At 45.1% G+C, this 19,442-nt stretch overlaps 1 protein-coding gene across 1 annotated transcript; it reads right to left on the minus strand.

The window, feature by feature from the left end:
* Window positions 1-653: 653 nt before the first annotated feature.
* LOC117350859 lies at window positions 654-19,171 on the minus strand. The gene is made up of 6 exons (XM_033925530.1): window positions 19,007-19,171; window positions 15,030-15,193; window positions 11,247-11,480; window positions 7,246-7,361; window positions 6,470-6,539; window positions 654-887 (listed from the first exon to the last, which is right to left on the minus strand). The coding sequence occupies exons 1-6, from the start codon at window positions 19,122-19,124 to the stop codon at window positions 726-728; spliced, it is 864 nt and encodes a 287-aa protein (XP_033781421.1). The 5' UTR covers window positions 19,125-19,171; the 3' UTR covers window positions 654-725.
* Window positions 19,172-19,442: the final 271 nt, after the last annotated feature.

Consider the following 19,442-nt stretch of genomic DNA (forward strand, 5'->3'; position numbering starts at 1 on the left):
GCTTTTTTGTTGTTGTTTTCTTTTCGCTCAATGGAGTTTGATTTGTTGACTAGGCAGCCTGCTCAACCAGTCACACTGCATCGAACAAAAAGTAAACCCCCAAAAAACAAGCAGGGTTCTCGGACTGGGGATTCTCTGACCCCCCCCCCCCCCTCTTAAAGCCCTGACAGTACTGATCTGAATTTGATTGGATAAGCAGCATCTGCCTGTTGCCTGCTCAACCAATAAAATTCAGAGCAGTGCCCTGAGGGCCTTTTGAGGGTGGGGGCAAATCCCCTGAAGGCCATGACCACAAGCTACTGCATTTCTAGCAAGGACCTGTCCTCTTTGAGAATAAGAAGCAGGACAAAGTGTTGTTTTGGCGCTCCTGGGTTGTTCTGGGGTTCAAAAACCTTATTGTCACGTGAAATGATCATTCTCTGACTATTTAATCAGACCTTACGTATAGGTCACAATCTCCCCTACCCTCTATTGTAGTTTAGCCATATTTTTTAAATTATTATTATTCATTACCTTCCAGATATGTCTTTCTTAAATGTATCTTTATCTTCTTTAAAAGATTGTAGTTCACCCCTCTTTCCTTTTGTATCGATAATTATATGTATGTATACATTGTATGTTTATTTGTATAAAATTGTTTTATTTTTGTCTCCCAATTTTAAATTGTCATACGCATTGAAGTACTTGACATTGCATGTACAACAAACTTTTAATAAACTTGAAACTTATTTCCAAGATCCCTCCTGGAGCTTGTCTGTACTTTCAGTCTGCGTACTTGCAACAGCGCGCCCTGGTGGCCTCCCGAGGTGCCGCAGGCGGAGAAGATAGTCGGAGTGTAGGCTGGAGTCTGTCAGATCGATGAAACGCTTGTAGTTCAGCTGTAACTCCTGACCAGGAGGTAAAGGGAGAAAAGAGTTCAGGTGTTGTCCCAGGTCCCCTTTCTGATATTTTTAACCCCTCAGTGCTCTCTGCCTTTTGCAAGCAATTTCAGCTTCCTATATGCTCTGCATTTTTCTAGGTGCAACCTAATCTGGTCTCCTTATCTCAAGAAAGATATAGGGGCGCTAGAAAAGGTTCAAAGAAGAGAGACCAAGATGATAAAGAGGATGGAACTCTTCTCACATGAGGAAAGACTAAAGCAGTTAGGGCTCTTAAGCTTGGAAAAGAGACGGCCGAGGGGAGATATGATTGAAGCCTACAAAATCCAGAGTGGAGCAGAACGAGTACAAGTGGATCGATTTCTCACTCCGTTAAAAATGACAAAGACTAGGGGACACTCGATGAAGTTTTAAAACCAATAGGAGGAAATATTTTTTTCACTCGGGGAATAGTTAAGCTCTGGAAGGCGTTGCCAGAGGTTGTGGTAAGAGCGGATAGCGTAGCTGGTTTTAAGAAAGGTTTGGACAAGTTCCTGGAGGAAAAGTCCATAGTCTGTTATTGAGAAAGACATGGTGGAAGCCACTGCTTGCCCTGGATCAGTAGCATGGAATATTACTATTCCTTGGGTTTTGGCCAGGTACTAGTGACTTGGATTGGCCACTGTGAGAATGGCCTACTGGGCTTGATGGACCGTTGGTTTGACCCAGTAAGGTTATTTTTATGTTCTTATAAATGCAGATTTTAGCGCAACTTAGTGTCATGTGTTCTAACTCTCAAGCCTTACTTTTAAGACATCTGGCTTTGCATAAAGTTTCAAGTTTATTATATTATTTGATTAAACGCTTTTCAGAATACAAAGCGTTTTACAAAGAAATAAAATTAAATTTCTAAAATCACAAATACATTGTAATTAAAATTAACTATTTTAAATTAAAAACAAACTGGGGTAAACAATCCACACGAAACAATGGGAAAGGGGGAAGAAAAAAAAAATACAATTTATAAAAAGAAAAAAAAAAAGTAAGCAGGTTGGGTTAGTACATAAGGGAGGTATGAAGAGAAGGAGAGAAAGAAAATAAAATAAATAAATAAATAAAAAAAATTTTTTTTTGAGAACTAGAAAATCTAAAAAGAAGGGAAAAATAATCTGAATTTAATGAAGAAAGAAGAAATTCGGAAGTAATCAGAAAATTAAACTTTTAGTTAAAGGCTTCTTTAAAAAGAAGACATTTTAAACTATTCTTGAATTTTTTCAAATCTTGTTCAAGCCGTAAATATAGAGGGAGTGAGTTCCAAATAGATGGGGCAGTAACTGAAAAGATCAGGTCACGGCGAGTACCAATGATTTTTAATGAGGGAACATAAAGGGTAGCTTGAGAGGAAGATCTAAGAACTCTTGACGAACTATAAGGAATCAGGAGCCTATCTATAAATGCAGGAGTATTATTTTTAATTGTCTTAAAGACTAAAAGAGCAGGGGGTTCCCAAATTATAGCTCGCAAGCTGAACTCATTTCCACTGCCCACCATATTTTTTCTCGCTATGGCTGAATCCAACCCATTGAGGATTTCTTTGTTAACATGCATAGCGACAAAAAAGACAGTAGAGATTCCTGAGCTTCACAGTAGGAGAATAGTCAGCTGACCTGTTCCTTTTAAAAAAACAGCTGTTGGTAGAGAGGCCATGCCCCACCCCCTCTTCCAGGAGAAGATCATGATAACAGCTGCATAGCCATTCTTTAAGGAGCCTGAGCCCAGGAGGGGAGAGGGCACAAAATTTGCTCTGGCCCCCTGCTCGCCACCCTCTCCCCTTGCCACCCCTGTGGTGACCCCCAAATACCTTCCGCAGCCAAAGAGGTTCTCCACTAGCATTCCATCAATCAGTGACATTTCCTATGGGCTTCCACTACTCTCTGCACTGGACTCCCCTTGCCCTCGTGCGCATGAAAATTGAGCATTTGCAGAGCAGATCCCCCCTGCCCCCCCCCCCCCCACACATGCATATTTTCATTTTTGCAAAAACTCAGCATGCCTGTGTGGGAAGTCCTAGCCCAGTGGCGGCAGCAGCTCCGCAGAGAAAATGCCACTGACAGACGGAACACTGGTGGAGAACCTCATCGGCTAGCGGTGCTTAGGGAACCCCGTACCACAAGATGAGGGGGGTTCAGCTACACCACTGCATAATGCATGGGGTAAATAGGAGGGAAGGGCTAGGAAGTGAGAATGATGGAAAAGAGGATGCGTGAGAGTGAAAGGAATGGAAAAGAAAAAGGGGTGAGAGTGAAGGGAGGAGGAAATGCATCTCTACCTGCCTAATGCACTGGGTTATTTAGGAATATCACAAAAACAAAGAGGCATATGAAATAAATATATATATATCTCCAAGGGGGTAGATGAAAACAACAAGGTTGCCAATATCTGAAAAATCTAGAAATGTATGAAACTTCCAAGTGAACTACAAATTAGATAAAGAAATAATAAATATGCAATATAAAATTTAAAAAGAAAAGATAAAAAACATGAAAGAGTACCAAAAAAAACCTCTCATCCTAACTCTGAAAGGCTTGGGTAAATAAAGAAGCTTTGGACAACTTCCAAAACCAAAGACAACAGCTGTAGAAGAAATTCATTCTTGCTTGCTAATTTCCTTTCCTTGAATCCTACTAGACCGGTCCAGACATGTGAATTTATGCCACCTGCCAATGGACAAAGACAGAGAACTATATGATCATGTGAGACAATGGCCAGGAGCCTAACCGTAAGTCTTGCTGCACCTGCCCAGAACATGCCATTATCTGCTGAAGAAAAAGAATACTGGCAAGTGACGAATCTGTACCATTACTTATAGAAACAATGATATCACTGGGACAGCTATGATTCTTTGTCTCCATCTGCTGGCAAGAGAAATTTGATATAAACGCTTATACAAAATTTCTAAAGTGATTAACAATATAAAAATAGGCATCTTAAAACGTATACACGACAGACATTAACCATGATGAACTTGGGGGGGGAGGGGTAAAAGGTAGAGCTACAATTTATCAAGAAAAAGCACATAGGTGGCGAAAAACATTAGGGAAGGGATTACGAACTGCCTAAAATACGACTGTAGCCGAACGTGGCAGGACAATGATAGTGATGAGCGGAGCTGATCTGTCAAGAGTAAAGGACTTGGAGGGAACACTGAGGGCCTGATCCGGTTGCGTGGTAAAGGGGGGGGGGCAGTCCGCCCCGGGCGCGGTCTTCCTCGGGGCGCTGGCACTGCTCCTGCTCTCCGCTCCCCCCTCCCACTCCTTCCCCTGCCGCGTGCACACCCCTTCTCTTCCCTCCGTACCTTTTAAACTGCGGCGTGAGCAGCCGCGAACTTGCTGCTTGCGTCGACTTCGGTGCTACCCCTACTATTAATTATTTCTATAGCGCTGTCCAGACGAATGCAGCGCTGTACAGAGTCACAAAGAAGACAGTCCCTGCTCAAAGAGCTTACAATCTAAACAGGCAAGATAGACAATCAGGATGTCATGGATACAGTTAAGGGGAAGGGTTAATCTGCTGGCTGGGTTGGAGGGCAGAGGGGAGTGCAGGGCAATCAAGCCATTGTGACATCATTGATGAGGTTGGCTCGTATTGGTGGAATGAGGCATTATGACATCACAAGCTCGGCTCTGCTTCCCAAAGACTGAAACTCTTCACACTACTACTACTACCACTATTAGTTATTTCTATAGCGCTGTCCAGACGAATGCTGTCCAGTCCCTGCTCAAAGAGCTTACAATCTAAACAGGCAAGACAGACAATCAGGATGTCATGGATACAGTTAAGGAGAAGGGTTAATCAGCTGGCTGGGTTGGAGGTCAGAGGAGTAGGGTTAAGGATTGAAGGCTATATCAAAAAGGTGGGTTTTCAGTCTGCTTTTAAACAAGGGAAGGGGCTTGATGGACAACCCAGGACCCACGCCTAGGAAATGACGTCAGAGAGAGTGCCAAATACGACGCAAGCAGCAAGTCCGTGGCTGCTTGCGCCGAAAATAAAAAGGTACAGGGAAGGGGGCGGAGACGAGGGCGGGAGAGGGGCACCATCACCCCCAGGCACCGCTCACCCCCTCTACGCCACTGGCCAGATCTAGACTTTCTGCCATTCATCACGTTCTGGTGCCTTGCTTAGATGACTGTCTAGGTCAGACATGGGCAACTCCGGTCCTCAAGGGCCAGAATCCAATCGGGTTTTCAGGATTTCCCCAATGAATATGCATTGAAAGCAGTGCATGCAAATAGATCTCATGCGTATTGATTGAGGAAATCCTGGAAACCCGATTGGATTCCAGCCCTCGAGGACCAGAGTTGCCCATGTCCTGTGGTTTGGACCACCTAGTGGCAGAGCCAGCCCTCTTGCTGATTTAAATTGTCCTATGTGGCTTTTCTCTTGCAAAGCTTGGGGACTCTTGATTTAAAGTGGTTTTTAAAAAAATTTGTATTCACAACCTGTTTAGCACTTGACAGGATAATTTGGCATCATTTATACCTGTCTGCTCTTCTTTACAATGCTGCCTTCAGCTTTTATGTACTTCACCCTCTCTATCAGGATATCATCATTTCTTTATGTGGCTGGTATGCTTCGAAGATGTCTCATTCCAAACCGTACACTGTTAAGGGACTGTCAGCATTTTGCTATTTTTTAAGCTCTGCATATGCTAAATCACTGCTTCTCAATCCAGTCCTCAGGGCATACCCAGCCAATCAGATTTTCAGGAGATCCCCAATGAATATTCATGAGATAAATTTGCATACCAAGGAGGCAGAGCATGCAGATCTATTTCATGCATATTCATTGTGGATATACTGAAACCCAACTAACTGGGTTTGCCCCGATTTCAGAACCACTGTTAGGGTTACCATATGGCTCCAGAAAAAATGAGGACGGATTGAGATTGAAAGTAATGGAAGTAAAACTGGGATGTCTCAATCCGTCCTCTTTTTTCTGGAACCATATGATAAAATGGTAAAACCAGAGGACATAATTTGAGGTTGAGGGGTGGTAGATTCAGGGGCAATGTTAGAAAATTCTACTTTACGGAGAGGGTGGTGGATGCCTGGAATGCGCTCCCAAGAGAGGTGGTGGAGAGTAAAACTGTGACTGAGTTCAAAGAAGCGTGGGATGAACACAGAAGATTTAGAATCAGAAAATAATATTAAATATTGAACTAGGCCAGTTACTGGGCAGACTTGTACGGTCTGTGTCTGTGTATGGCCGTTTGGAGGAGGATGGGCAGGGGAGGGCTTCAATGGCTGGGAGGGTGTAGATGGGCTGGAGTAAGTCTTAACAGAGATTTTGGCAGTTGGAACCCAAGCACAGTACCGGGTAAAGCTTTGGATTCTTGCCCAGAAATAGCTAAGAACAAAAATTAAAAAATTTAAATTGAATCAGGTTGGGCAGACTGGATGGACCATTCGGGTATTTATCTACTGTCATCTACTATGTTACCCAAACTGTTGTAAGTACTGAGAGTGAAGAGCTGATTCCCAGCAGAGTTTGCCTCCTTTCAAACTTTCACCTCTGCACAGGCCTATAAAATTAAACAATGTTGGTGTTTTTACCTGGAATGCACTCTCATAATCCATCTTCTCTTTGGTCAGTCTGTGGACCTCAGTTTGTAGCTCCTTTGTCCTGCAACAGTGAATTCAGGCTTGTAAAGTGAGGGAAGGGACTGATTGTTGCAAGTGGGGATGGGGGAGCCACCAGAACTTTTATTTATTACCTGACTTCCCATAATTATCTCCACCTCTGGCAAACCCTATGACAGAAATCCGTTAATTACAGCATCCTGGGTGCATCTTGAGCCTAATAAAAAAACCACAGCTAGGTCAGAGGTAGGGGTGCCATATTTCCAGTGGTAAAACCCTGGACGCATGGCCCCGCCCTGCTCTGCATCCTGCCATGCCCAGTTCCACCCTCAGCCCCGCCCTCGCAAAGCCTCCTCTTGCCTTCCCCAATGAACTTCGGCTGCATCTGGAGAGCCTAGAGCAGACATGGGCAACTCCGGTCCTCGAGGGCCGGAATCCAATCGGGTTTTCAGGATTTTCCCCAATGACGATGCATTGAAAGCAGTGCACGCATATAGATCTCATGCACATTCATTGGGGAAATCCTGAAAACCTGATTGGATTCCAGCCCTCAAGGACCGGAGTTGCCCATGTCTGGCCTAGAGCATGTGTGAATGTGTGCGCCATCCACACAGGCTCAGAGGCTCTCCAGATGTGGCCAGAGTTCATTGGGGCTTTCCAAAACCTGGACAAACTATAGGATGTGCAGAATATAAATTTTTTTTTGTTTTTTTTAAATAGATACAGACACACACATATGTCATCCTTACGTATCCTTCATAGACTGGATTTCCTGTGCATATTGCCATTCCAATGCAGCTATCTTCTCTTCCTGCTTCCTGCGCTCCTCTGTGGTCTCCAGAAAGGCCACCTTCATCTGCTCTCCCTGGAATACAGATCCATCCGGAACAAAGATAATGTAAGTGGAAATGATGGAAGAATTTGGGGCTGAATTTGCATTTGTTATGCTCAGAAATCTAAATTGTCCCCCAGTCATGGGCAAATCGATTTTTCATAAATGAGGGGGGGGGGGGGAAAGAATGTAAAAACATGAAGCAACTAACAAGACTGAGCAATGGTAACATCCCTTCCTTCGAACGAATTAGAAATAAATGGAATATCCCAATTTTGCAACTAGATTGCCCATCTGCAATCAAAGTACTATTTTCCGTCCCTAGAAAATATACAAGGTTGAGTCACATTGTTATGACCACCGCCTACCTCTGACATGTAGCTATGATCTATGACAGCGGTCTCAAACACGCGGCCCACGGGCTGCATGTGGCTCTCCAGGTGCTATTTGCGGCCCGCGGTCTGGACGCGATCAACACAGCATTTTGGAGCAGCAGCGTGTCTGGCCGGCTCAGTCGAACATTCTGTTCAAAGCCGCGGGTTGGCGGCTCCTCCCGCTATCCACTCCTGCATCGGAAGCCTCTCTGATGTCACAACATCAGAGAGGCTTCAGACGCAGATGCGGATCTCACAAGGAGCCGCCACCCGCGGCTTTGAACGGAACGTTCGACTGAGCCGGCCAGACACGCTGCTGCTCCACAAGGAAGAGAACGGAAGGGGAGGGGAAATAGAAATGCTTCTGCTACATAGGAAAGGGGGACCCTAGGGAAATGCTGCTGCTGCTGTACAGGGAAAGGGAGAGGGAGGGAAAGGGGAAGAGAAATGCCTCTCCTGAACAGAAAAGGGGGAAGGGAAATGCTGCTTCTGTTGCTGCTGCACCCAATTGGGGAAAGAGAGGGAAGGAAGGAGATGGGAGAGGAGAGGAACAAGAGAAGAAGCCAAGTTCATGGGAGGGAGGGAAGGAAAGGAGATATCAGACCATGGAGGGGGAGGGAGAGATGCCAGGGCATGGGGGAAGGGAAGGAGACAGATGCCACACCAGGGGAAAGGAAGGAAGGAGGGAGGGAGAGAAAGGAAGGAAAGAGATGCCAGACCATGGAAATAGGATGGAAGAAGAGAGAGATAGGAAGGGAAGGTAAGACATGGAAACGTAGATTTTGAAAAGAAAGCAGAAAAATTAATGCCAAAGATGGATGCAAGGCAGAAAGTGAAGACGGAGAGAAAAACAGTCAAAGGACAAGAAGGCCCTGGAAACATAGTTGAAAGCACAGAAAAATAAAGTCACCAGACAACAAAGGTAGGGAAAATGATTTTATTTTCAATATAGTGATTGAAATGTGTCAGTTTTGAGAAAGAAAAGATATTAAACTTTAAATGTGAGGGCTGCAGAAAAAATAGAGTACTTGGAGGGCCGCAGAAAAAATAGTTAATGTCTTATTAAAGAAATGACAATTTTGCATGAGGTAAAACTCTTTATAGTTTATATACCTTTCCTTTTAACTGTTAAAGAGTCCCCCAGAACATATCACCCCAGGTAGTGAGGGATCTGCATACCAAGTGTCGTGCAAATCGGTCAAGCCGTTTTTGCGTGATCGCGGCACATACACACACACACACACATACATACACACATACATACCTCCGATTTTATATATATAGATAGATGGAACTGCACAAGTTTGTTAGTTTTTTGTTTTTTTTAATTGGCTGGACTGAATGGATTGGTGGGCTCTGCATGATAATATTGATAAATTAAAGGATATATAATTAAGAGGTTTACATCTTATATTTATGATGTGAATAGTTTTTGTTAAAATAGGTACCTCTGACATCAGGGACGCACAGCCAATGAACAAAAATGCAGCACAGCCAATGAACAAACGTGTGGTGTGCAGACTTTGTGGGTATATAAGGTGGGATAAACAAACCAAAACTGCAGAAATGTACAACGATGTAGGCAAATTTTATTGTGACAACCAAAATATATTAAAAACCTTTTTACCAAACGAGGGACCCAACACGGTCTGTGTTTCGGACAACCTTCATCAGGGGTCCATGGTAGAAAGGAGAAAGAACATATGCCACAAAAAAATTGTTGAAAAGTACAATAGAAACAAACCGGTGATATGTCACGCCAAGAATCACTAAATCTTGTAAAGTCTGGCTATATAAGGTGGGATGTCAGCAAGTTGCCAATATAGCAACCATGGCTGTCATGGGGAAAAAAGCATGATTTATCAGAAATTGAGTGGAATGGTGTGGTAGCTGTGTTAGTCCACTCTTCAAGGTAATGTGTAGAAATAACACAAAAACATAAAGGAAAAAAAAATATTACATAATCCAATAAAAAAGATTTTATTTTTTTCCCTTTATGTTTTCATCAGACATTGAAAAGGCAAAGGCCATTGGCTACCGGGCCAAGGGCAGCAGCATTTCAGAAATGGCGGGGTTTGTGAACTGTTCACGGGCTGCTGTGGTTAAAGTGGACCTTGAGTTGATGAATGTAACCTTTTTGATGACCCAACGTGGGGAACTGTGGGGCAGCATGAGCCATCGATGCAAGAGGTGAATGTCGGCTCCACGGGTTGGTGCTGGCCAATCGGCACACTACCCTTATGGCTGCAGGAGCCACTTATATGGCAGTACAAAAGGGTTTAGGGGGTTTTGAGGGGTGCACATGCGTCACCATGAATGCAGTGATTAGAGTGGCTTATGGGCTTGGGTCCTCCTCTCCATGGTTAAAACCATGGGCTCACTGGGCTACTAAAAGTAAAGTAAAAGTTTAAAAAAAAAGTTGCGGGTCAAGACGCATGAGCAGACCATCTACAGACGGTCTACGCATGCGTCGGGATCACACACTAGCGATCCGTGTCAGCAGACGGGGGCGTTCCTCCGATCGCCCCCATTAGAATATTGCCAGTTTGTGAATCCATCGGACCTGCCCGGATCGGACACGGATCGGTCATGATCGGGCAGGTTAGTGAATCAAGCCCCTAGTTCATTACCCAACATAAAGGAATTCCCTTGACACGTTCTCATTTAGGACTCCCCCAGCAGAGTCCTGAAGTTGCCACCTTTCACTCCCTAAGACTGTAGGAGAATGTATCCATTAAACTCATCACTAAGTCTAGAAAATTTGACCATGTTACACCCCTTTTAATAAATGCACACTGGCTTCCAGTTATCCATCGGATAACATATAAACTCTGTTTGCTTGTTTTTAAGTCTCTTTTCTACAAGACTCCTGCATTCATATTTAAACTACTAATACCATATCATCCAAGCAGAACCTTGAGATCTAATGAGCAAAATTTGTTGACCATTCCTTCACTTAAGGTTATTAATACTAGACGGCAGTTTATCTTTTCGGTAACTGCTCCTCAGACTTGGAACGCTCTCCCAATTTACTTACGAAATGAGCAGGACTTAGGAAAATTTAAAAGTAATCTAAAAACATTTCTTTTTAAAGATGCTTTTAATATTTAATTTAACAGTTCTTAAACCAGCAATTTTATTTTATTGTATTATGTTCTGTGGTTATTTGTTTCCCTACTGTATTTTTCCTTTGTTTTGGTTTTCCTTATTAATTGTATTTCAAACCCCTATCTTACCTTATGTAATGAGTATAATGTATTAGTTAGCTAACCAATGTTATTATTTAAAGTTTGTACTGTTTTGTCTCTATTTGACTATATTTTAATCTGTTCATCGCTTAGAATTTTATTAAGCGATCAATCAAGAAAAATAATAAACTTGAAACTTGAGACCCCTAACTCATCTTGCTTCTCATATGTTGTTGGTTTTTTTTATTCTGATCCTTCTTATGCCTCTCAATTTTATGTTATAGGAAGCAGTTCCTGGTTGGTTTGTTGGTTTGTAGCGCCAGGAACCCTGCAGGGTATCTCACCTAACTTCTTACCTGGGTTAATTCAGCATCTCTGAGCATTTCCTGCCGCACCTCCCCGAGCAGCTCTGTACGCAGTGCGGCCAGCGCGGCCTCCACGGCCAGCTGAGTTTCCAGCTCTGCCCGGTGGCGCTCCACCCGCAAGGCCTCTTCTTTCTCCTGTTCTAGCTTCTGCCGTAACAGCACAAAACGCTCCTCTTCTAGGTGGTCTCGGTTCCTCGCTGCATTCTCCATCCTCTGGACGAAGGACTTTAGGGAACCAGAGGGGATGAGGTTACTTGCAAAACACGCACACAACAAAAACCCCAAAAGTTGGGCAGACCCAACCTTCCATTCCCAGTATCTTCTCCTTTCATGTCCAATGTGTTTCTGAACTGTGTTTTTTTTTAACTTATAATCATGTGTTCTATAATATGTGAAAACGTTTCCCCATTATAACACTATCCACTTGGTACCGAGTTTTGAAGGCTGCTTCTCGTTTACAACCCATGGATTTAGTTATAGTCTCTTGGCAACGGGAGCTGGCTGTTCCCTATGATAGAGAGTCTTTTTTTGCTTTATTTATTTATTTGATAATCTTCAGTCCGGGGGGAGGGGGGGGGGAAGACGACAGACCTGCAGGAAATGCAATTTTAAAATACTCCATAGGGCTTATATTTCCCAGGTACAGGGCCAGCGTATGGGTCTCTGGGAGGGGAGGCCTTTATTCCAAGTGTAATCAAAGAAGTTAAACGGAAAAAACTATATGATGGCCTCCTAGCCACTCAAGCAGCAAAAATAGACAACCAAATCGCTAACCTTTTGATAACGACCCCAGACTATCACACTTTTGCCCTGAAAAAGTCCTAACCTCTCAAGCTTCCTTCTTTCATCCCTCTAACCCCCCCGAACCCCCAAATCAACCTGCTCTACTCTTTTTTTCCCCAAAAAGGACCAGAAATCTTTTTGTAAAACACCCTCTTTAACTCTTTTGTAATCCGCCTTGAACCGCAAGGTAATGGCGGAATAGAAATCCCTAATGCAATGTAATGGGTCCCAGGGTACCTTGGTGCATCATTGCTTGGAGTATCCCAGTACTGAATTGTGGTTGTCGATTCTTCCTCTTCTGGAACAGATAGTCCATAGAACAGTCCCGTGGGATTATGGCCTATTATTGTTGGGGGGACCAGCGGGCATTGTTAGAAGCAGGGTTCTCTTTCCCACAGCGACGATTTCTATATATGGCTGTGCTAGTTATAAAAAAGCTTTTATTGCAATATTGGGTTTGTGGGCTGTCTTTTGGGTATGTTTAATATTCAGGATACTCAAGCATCCATAGCACCCACAGAGTTGGGCTCCTCTGTACAAGGTTTATATTCCACCATTGTCACTATGCTCACATTACCTCTCTCCTCAAGTCACTCCATTGGTTCCCCATACAGTCTACTTATTGACTTATCAATGCGTTCACTCTGCAGCTCCTCGGTATCTCTCCTCTCTTCCCTCTTCCTATACTCCTCCCCGGGAACGCCATTCATCTGGTAAGTCTCTCAACTGAACCTCTTTCTCCTCTACTGCCAAATTCAAACTCTGTCCCTTCTATTATGCTGCACCATGTGCACGGAACAGACTGCGTGAGTCAGTACGTCAAGCTCCATTTCTGGCAATGTTCAAATCCAGGCTAAAATCCCACTTTGTCGAGGCTGCTTTTAACGGTGTCAGGTCAAAAGCGCGCCGGGACAAAGGCGAGCGCAGACAACTGAGCGCAACGTGGAGGCGTGCGCCGAAGAAAATGACTGTTTTAAAGGGCTCAGACAGGGGTGTGGGGGGGGAACCCCCCACTTTACTTTATACAGATCGCGCCACATTGTGGGGGCGTTGTGGGGGGTTGTAACCCCCCACATTTTACTGAAAATTTCACTTTTTCTCCCAAAAAACAGGGAAACAGTTAAGTTTACAGTATAATGAGGGCAGTTACAACTCCCCAAACCCCCCACAATGCCACCGCGATCTGTATTAAGTAAAGTGGGAGGTTCCCCAACAAAACCCCCGTCGGAGCCCCTAAAAACACTCTTTTTCTTCGGCGCGCACTTCCATCTTGCGCTCAGTTGTCGGCGCGCGCCTTTGTCTTCGGCGGTTTTGTCTATGAACCCTTTTAACTCCTAACTCTAGCCCACTTATAAAGTACCCATGTCTAATTTTGTCACTCCCATGGAAATTCCCTACCCCAATTGTCCTGTTTGTCTGATTAGATTGTAGCTCTGTCGAGCAGGGATTGGCTCTTACATGGTTTATGGACAGACTTCTACGGTTTGTGTTCCATATGTGGCAATTTGATGTAGGATGGGCTAGAGAGGGCATCAAGGGGAACTCCACTAATTTGGAACATGAAAACATTACTGGCCAGACTTTACGGTAGATAATCCTGCAAACAACGGGATGGTTGGATAGGCTGGAGTGAGCTTAGATGGCAACTTCAGCAGTTGGAAGCTAGGACAATACCAGGTGGACTTTAGTCTATGGCCAAAAAATATCAAAGAAGAGACAAGCTAATTTAATTATGTATTTTTGATGGGTATAACTAATGGGCAGACTGGATGGACCTTTCAGGTCTTTATCTGCCGTCATTTACTATGTTACTATGCTACCTGGCAGAAACCCAAAGAGTAGCAACATTCCAGAGCTGAGATGGTGATGTCATAATTCCTCATTCCACCAATGCCTAAGAGCCAACCTCAGCAGTGATGTCACAATGGCTTGATTAGATGGAACCTAGGACAATACCAGGTGATATTTCTGGGTCTTCTTTGACCCAGAAATATCAAAGAAGAGACAAGTGAATTTAATCATGTATTTTTAATGGGTATAACTAATGGGCAGACTGGATGGACCGTTCAGGTCTTTATCTGCCATCATTTACTATGTTACACCACTGCGTGCATCTGGCAGCGCTTTAGAAATTAGTAGTAGTAGCATTAGAGAATGGCATCCCCTGCTCATTGCAACATTATATATTACAGACTTCAAATAGAACTGTTGCAATAAGTATTATTAGTGGCATAATAAGATGGGCGTGGACCACCCCGGGCGCCGGCACCTCTCCTCCTCTCTGCCCCCTACTCATTCCCACTCCTTCCCCACCACATGCATGCCTTCACTCGCCCCCCCCCCCCCCGCCATATCTCTAACTCTTCGCTGGCATGAGCAGGAGCTCCAACCCGCTGCTCGCGCCGGCTTTGGCGTTCCCCTCTGATGCCACTTCCAGGTCCGGCAACTAGGAAGTGACATCGGAGGGAGAGCCGACGTTGACACGGGCAGCAAGTCGGAGATGCTAAACAGGTACGGGGGAAGGGAAGGGATGGGGACACACCCAGCAGGGGGGGCAGGGAAGGAGGGGGTGGAGAAGAGGGTGAGGGGGGGCGCCACCACCCAGGCACTTCTCACCCTTGCTACGCCAGTATTATTTGGAATATTTGATTAGAGGTTTTCCACCCAGTCCTTGAGACACACCTAGCCAGTTAGATTTTTCAGGATACCCATAATGAATATGCATGAATAATTTGCATACGGTGGAGGTAGCGCAGGCAAATTTTGTCTCTTACACGTATTCATTGCGGAAAGCTTGAAAACCTGACTAGCTGGGTGCTTTCCGAAGACTGGGTGGAGAAGCCCCTACCTTAGGAGTGCTCCCATCATTTATTTATTTCTTGGGCTTAACAGTCTTTATGAAGAGATTCACCAAAAGCAGTGTTGAGCAAGTACAGCTTGATATTGCAGACATAGGGCTCTTTAATGGACAAGTCAATGTTTCCTGCGTACCTTCTCCTGCTCCTTGAGTGCCCTCTCCTTTTCTTGCGCTTGGGTTTGGGCTGCAAACAGTGCCTTCTCCAATCCGCGGATGGTCTCCCTATCTGTGTCGTCCTCTTGGGGCCCCTCCTGTTGACACGATCTTCCCTGGCTGCAGAACAGCGCATCTCCCGAGGCTGGTTGGCAAGGATGAAGCGGGAAAAGTACGGTGGCATTGCATCAGAAGAAATGAACAAGCAGACAGGGGCAACAGGCAAGAGCATATACCAAGCAGAATTCCTGCAGTTCTGTGGGGAGAAAGATGGGTTCACAAGCCGTACCCCACCTCAGAACGGCAGCTTTAATGTTTCTTCTGGATCGATTCTATTTCTAGCTTAATCTGGGGTTACCAGATGTCCGAATATACCCGGACATGTCCTCTTTTTAGCGGACTGTTTGGACGTCTAGATAGATTTTGAAAACCCGGCAGTTTGTCTGGGTTTTGGAAGGTCCCAGCTCTGCCAGAGCACGGGGCCGTATCTGGACAGCCTACGAGCATACGCGGACGTGACAGGGCCACATGTTCTTTTTACTACTACAAATATGGTAACCCTAGCATAATCAGACCGGGGAGGGGGGGGGTCTGGCACTATGAGCCTTCATCTACCTCGTGACATTTCCTTTTTTTATTTTTCCTTCCCTCACCCAGTGGCATATCGAGGGTAGGAAGCACCCGGGCTGAGGGCACCCCCCTACACACACATTCCTCCACGCTCGTGCTCTCCCTTCCCCTTTGTACCTCTTTAAATCGTCGCCAGCAAGAGCAGCTTCTCCGGTCTGCTGCTTGCGCTAGCATTGGCTTTCCCTCTGTTGTCACTTCCTGGCCCCGCGACCAGGAAGTGATTTCAGAGGGCAGCAGGCCGGAGAAGTTGCTTGCGATGGTGAAGATTTAAAGAGGTACCGGGGGGGGGGGGGAGGAGGCAAGGGAAGGAACCAGCATGGGCAGAGAGGTGACAGCACCCCTACCAAGTCGGTGACCAGAGCAGTCTTCCCCTGTCTTTACTATGCCACTGCCCACACCCCTATTCTGGTTACTGCATTCTAGTCCTTAACCAGAGCCTATGTGGCATGGATTCTTCTGGAATTCTAAAATCACAGGACCTGAATTTGGCTACTAAGAGGCAATTCTACATGTGGGTGACTCCACTGGCATCATTATACATGTCTCAGGCATTGGAGACTTATTAGCTGGTATGGTCCTTCAGATCTGAAAGGACACTCTAGTTGGTCCCTTCTACTTTAATGAGGGTTGCATTGTTCATGAACTAAGGAATTGTTCTTTTTTGTTTGCCGGGCCTTTATAGTGGAATAACTTGCATAAAAGCTTTCACCTTGCTACAGATCTGGTAGGTTTAAAAAAACCTTTCCCATGGGTCAGTTGATCCTAAGAGATAAGCGAGTACCATGAGGCGAGTACCACTGTGGTAATGCAACCAGTCCTGGAGAAACTGTCGGGAGGCCCGGGGAGAGTTCTCTTTTCTTGTGAAAGACGGGGGTTCCCTGGAAAGGATTCACCCCAAGAGAGGAGCCCAAGCCTTGGTTCTGGCAGCTTCCAACGAGTTCTCTCTAGGCCTTGAAAATCTGGGGGGAGAGGGTGTAAATCTTGTGCTGGACTCAGGGGAACATTTGCACATGATACATTAGGAGAGGATGGGAAGGAGAGATTAATAAATACATCGAGATGAAAATAAAAAGAGGAAAAGGGAAGCACAGTTAGGTTGGGGAGGTTGCTTCAAAAGAAGCATTTTGTTTGTCTTGGGATTTCCGCAAAGGTTGATCAATTTTCATAGGCAGTGGAATTTACAGAGTCAAGGCGTCTTTAAAGAGGAACATTTTAAGATTGGATTTAAATTTATCTAAAGAGTTTTCTACACGAAGACCAGCAGGAAGAGTCTTCCATAGCGTGGGACAGGGGTCCCCAAAGTCCCTCCTTGAGGGCTGAATCCAGTTGGGTTTTCAGGATTTCCCCAATGAATATGCATTGAAAGCAGTGCATGCACATAAATCTCATGCATATTCATTGGGGAAATCCTGAAAACCCGACTGGATTCGGCCCTCAAGGAGGGACTTTGGGGACCCCTGGCGTGGGAGCTGTGACAGAGAAGATGGATTTGCGAGCATCGTCGTATAAGATTTCTCGTATTGGAGGGACGGTGAGCGGGTTTCGATTGCTAGATTGAAGGGTCCTGCAAGATGCGTATGGGTAAGGATAGTCAGCATGTCAGAGCTGTAACTTCAAGGTAAGGTTTGACTTTAACTCAGGGGTGTCAAAGTCCCCCCTCGAGGGCCGTAATCCAGTCGGGTTTTCAGGATTTCCCCAATGAATATGCATGAGCTCTATTAGCATACAATGAAAGCAGTGCATGCAAATAGATCTCATGCATATTCATTGGGGAAAACCTGACTGGATTGCAGCCCTCCAGGAGGGACTTTGACACCCCTGCTCTAAGGGCTGGATTGGTCAGGCTGGGGCGCGATGCAGGGCTGGGAGCATACTGTGGCTGGATGAGGCACTGCCCCACATACCCCATGGGAAGTCAGCAACTCTGAATGCAAGTTGGACCCTTCCTGTGGATCGCCCTGATTAAGGCAACCACCTCACTCCCTCCCCAGGCAGGAACAGCAGGTGAGCTGGCGTCCTGCCTTGACCAGCGCCTACTAGTAGCTGACATAGAACTGGTGCAAACCAGGGAAATCCAGCTGTTTAATTTTAAGTTTTAGCATTTTTATTGAAGGAAGAAAGTAAATATATATTTATATAATACAACAATATATTCTTTACAAATGATTTCACACATTTGAAAATTCTAATCCAAATATTCTATTAAATACTATCATTCCTCCAAAATTTTATATGACAAACCCTAATCCCCCCTTTTCCTTCCCCTCTCCTCCCAAGATGGAAGGTGACAAAGACAGCCAGGTTTTGGGATACCATGTAAGCATCAAAAGCTTCAATGTAATCCATTAAGAATCAAACTTCATGCTCATATACTGACAGACTGAAAAAGCTGGGGCTGTTCTCCCTGGAAAATCGGAGACTTAGAGGAGACATGATAGAAACCTTCAAGATCCTGAAGGGTATAGAAAGGGTAGACAGGGACAGATTTTTCAGATTATGGGGAACCACAAGTACAAGGGGGCACTCGGAAAAATTAAAAGGGGACAGGTTTAGAACAAATGCCAGAAAGTTCTTTTTCACCCAGAGGGTGGTGGATACATGGAATGCGCTTCCGGAGGCTGTGATAGGCCAGAGCACATTACAAGGCTTCAAAGGTGGTTTGGATAGGTTCCTAGAGGATAAAGGAATTGAGGGGTACAGATAGGAGTAGAGGTAGGTTTAGGGATAGTCTGGGACCACTGCTCAGGCAATGGGCCTGATGGGCCGCCGCGGGAGCGGACCGCTGGGCAAGATGGACCTCTGGTCTGCCTCAGCGGAGGCAACTTCTTATGTTCTTATGTTCTCTAGGTGAAAGTTTTTGAATATAGGGGTCCCAAATTTTCATAAATAGACGAGTTCGTCTAGGAGATCGACGAACCTCCCAAACCTCAAGTAAAAGTACACAATGTAATTGGTTCCTCCAGTGCCAAAAACTAGGAGGTTCTGTCTGCAACCAATATTGCATAATGCATTTATGACCCACCATAAAAAGCTTTCTGAAATAAGAGGCATCTCCCTTGACCATATACCTCACAGGCAACTGCCTTACCAAATATCACTCCCCTTGGAGATCCCACCACTGGACTATCCCATAATGAACCCAAATACTGATGTTTGAAATTTCAATCTGCTCCCTTACAAAATATCATCCAGCCCTGGAAATTACACAAACGCACACAAGCACCTCATTGGCCTCTACTGCCAATGATGTCACAATATATCATGCACGTAGGCCAATCAGAACCCAGCCCCTGGCAGCACCTTGGCTTATGAGTCATGACTCGCTTACCCAGTGTGTGCAAACTTGGAAACCGCTGGACTAAGAGGGACGATTCTGTGATCCGTTCCTGGAAAGGTTTCTTCCTTCCAGAGGAAATGGAATATGCCTCCTTGGACCCCTGGGCCATCTCTATATGTGAAGATCATACAATGGCATGCACTCACGCACACGCCACTGGAAGACAGGGCTTCAGTTTACAAGGGTTGCTAAGCAACAGGCCACCTGGATGATGATCACTTGCACAGAGCTGGCAGTGACTTGCAGTTTCCGAAGAGAAACCTTATGGGCATTTGCTGGAGAATAGTCAGTGCCAGAGAAAGAGTGGCATAAAAGTGTGGGGGGGGGGAGGGATGCAGGGAACAGAGAGGGAGAAGGAAGGATAGCATGGAAAAATAGAGAGGAAGAAAACAGGGTCTGATTTAGTGGAGCAGGCTTTTAACAAGGA

The sequence above is a fragment of the Geotrypetes seraphini genome, chromosome 16 (genome assembly GCF_902459505.1).
Source record: "Geotrypetes seraphini chromosome 16, aGeoSer1.1, whole genome shotgun sequence".
Taxonomy (NCBI): Eukaryota; Metazoa; Chordata; class Amphibia; order Gymnophiona; family Dermophiidae; genus Geotrypetes; species Geotrypetes seraphini.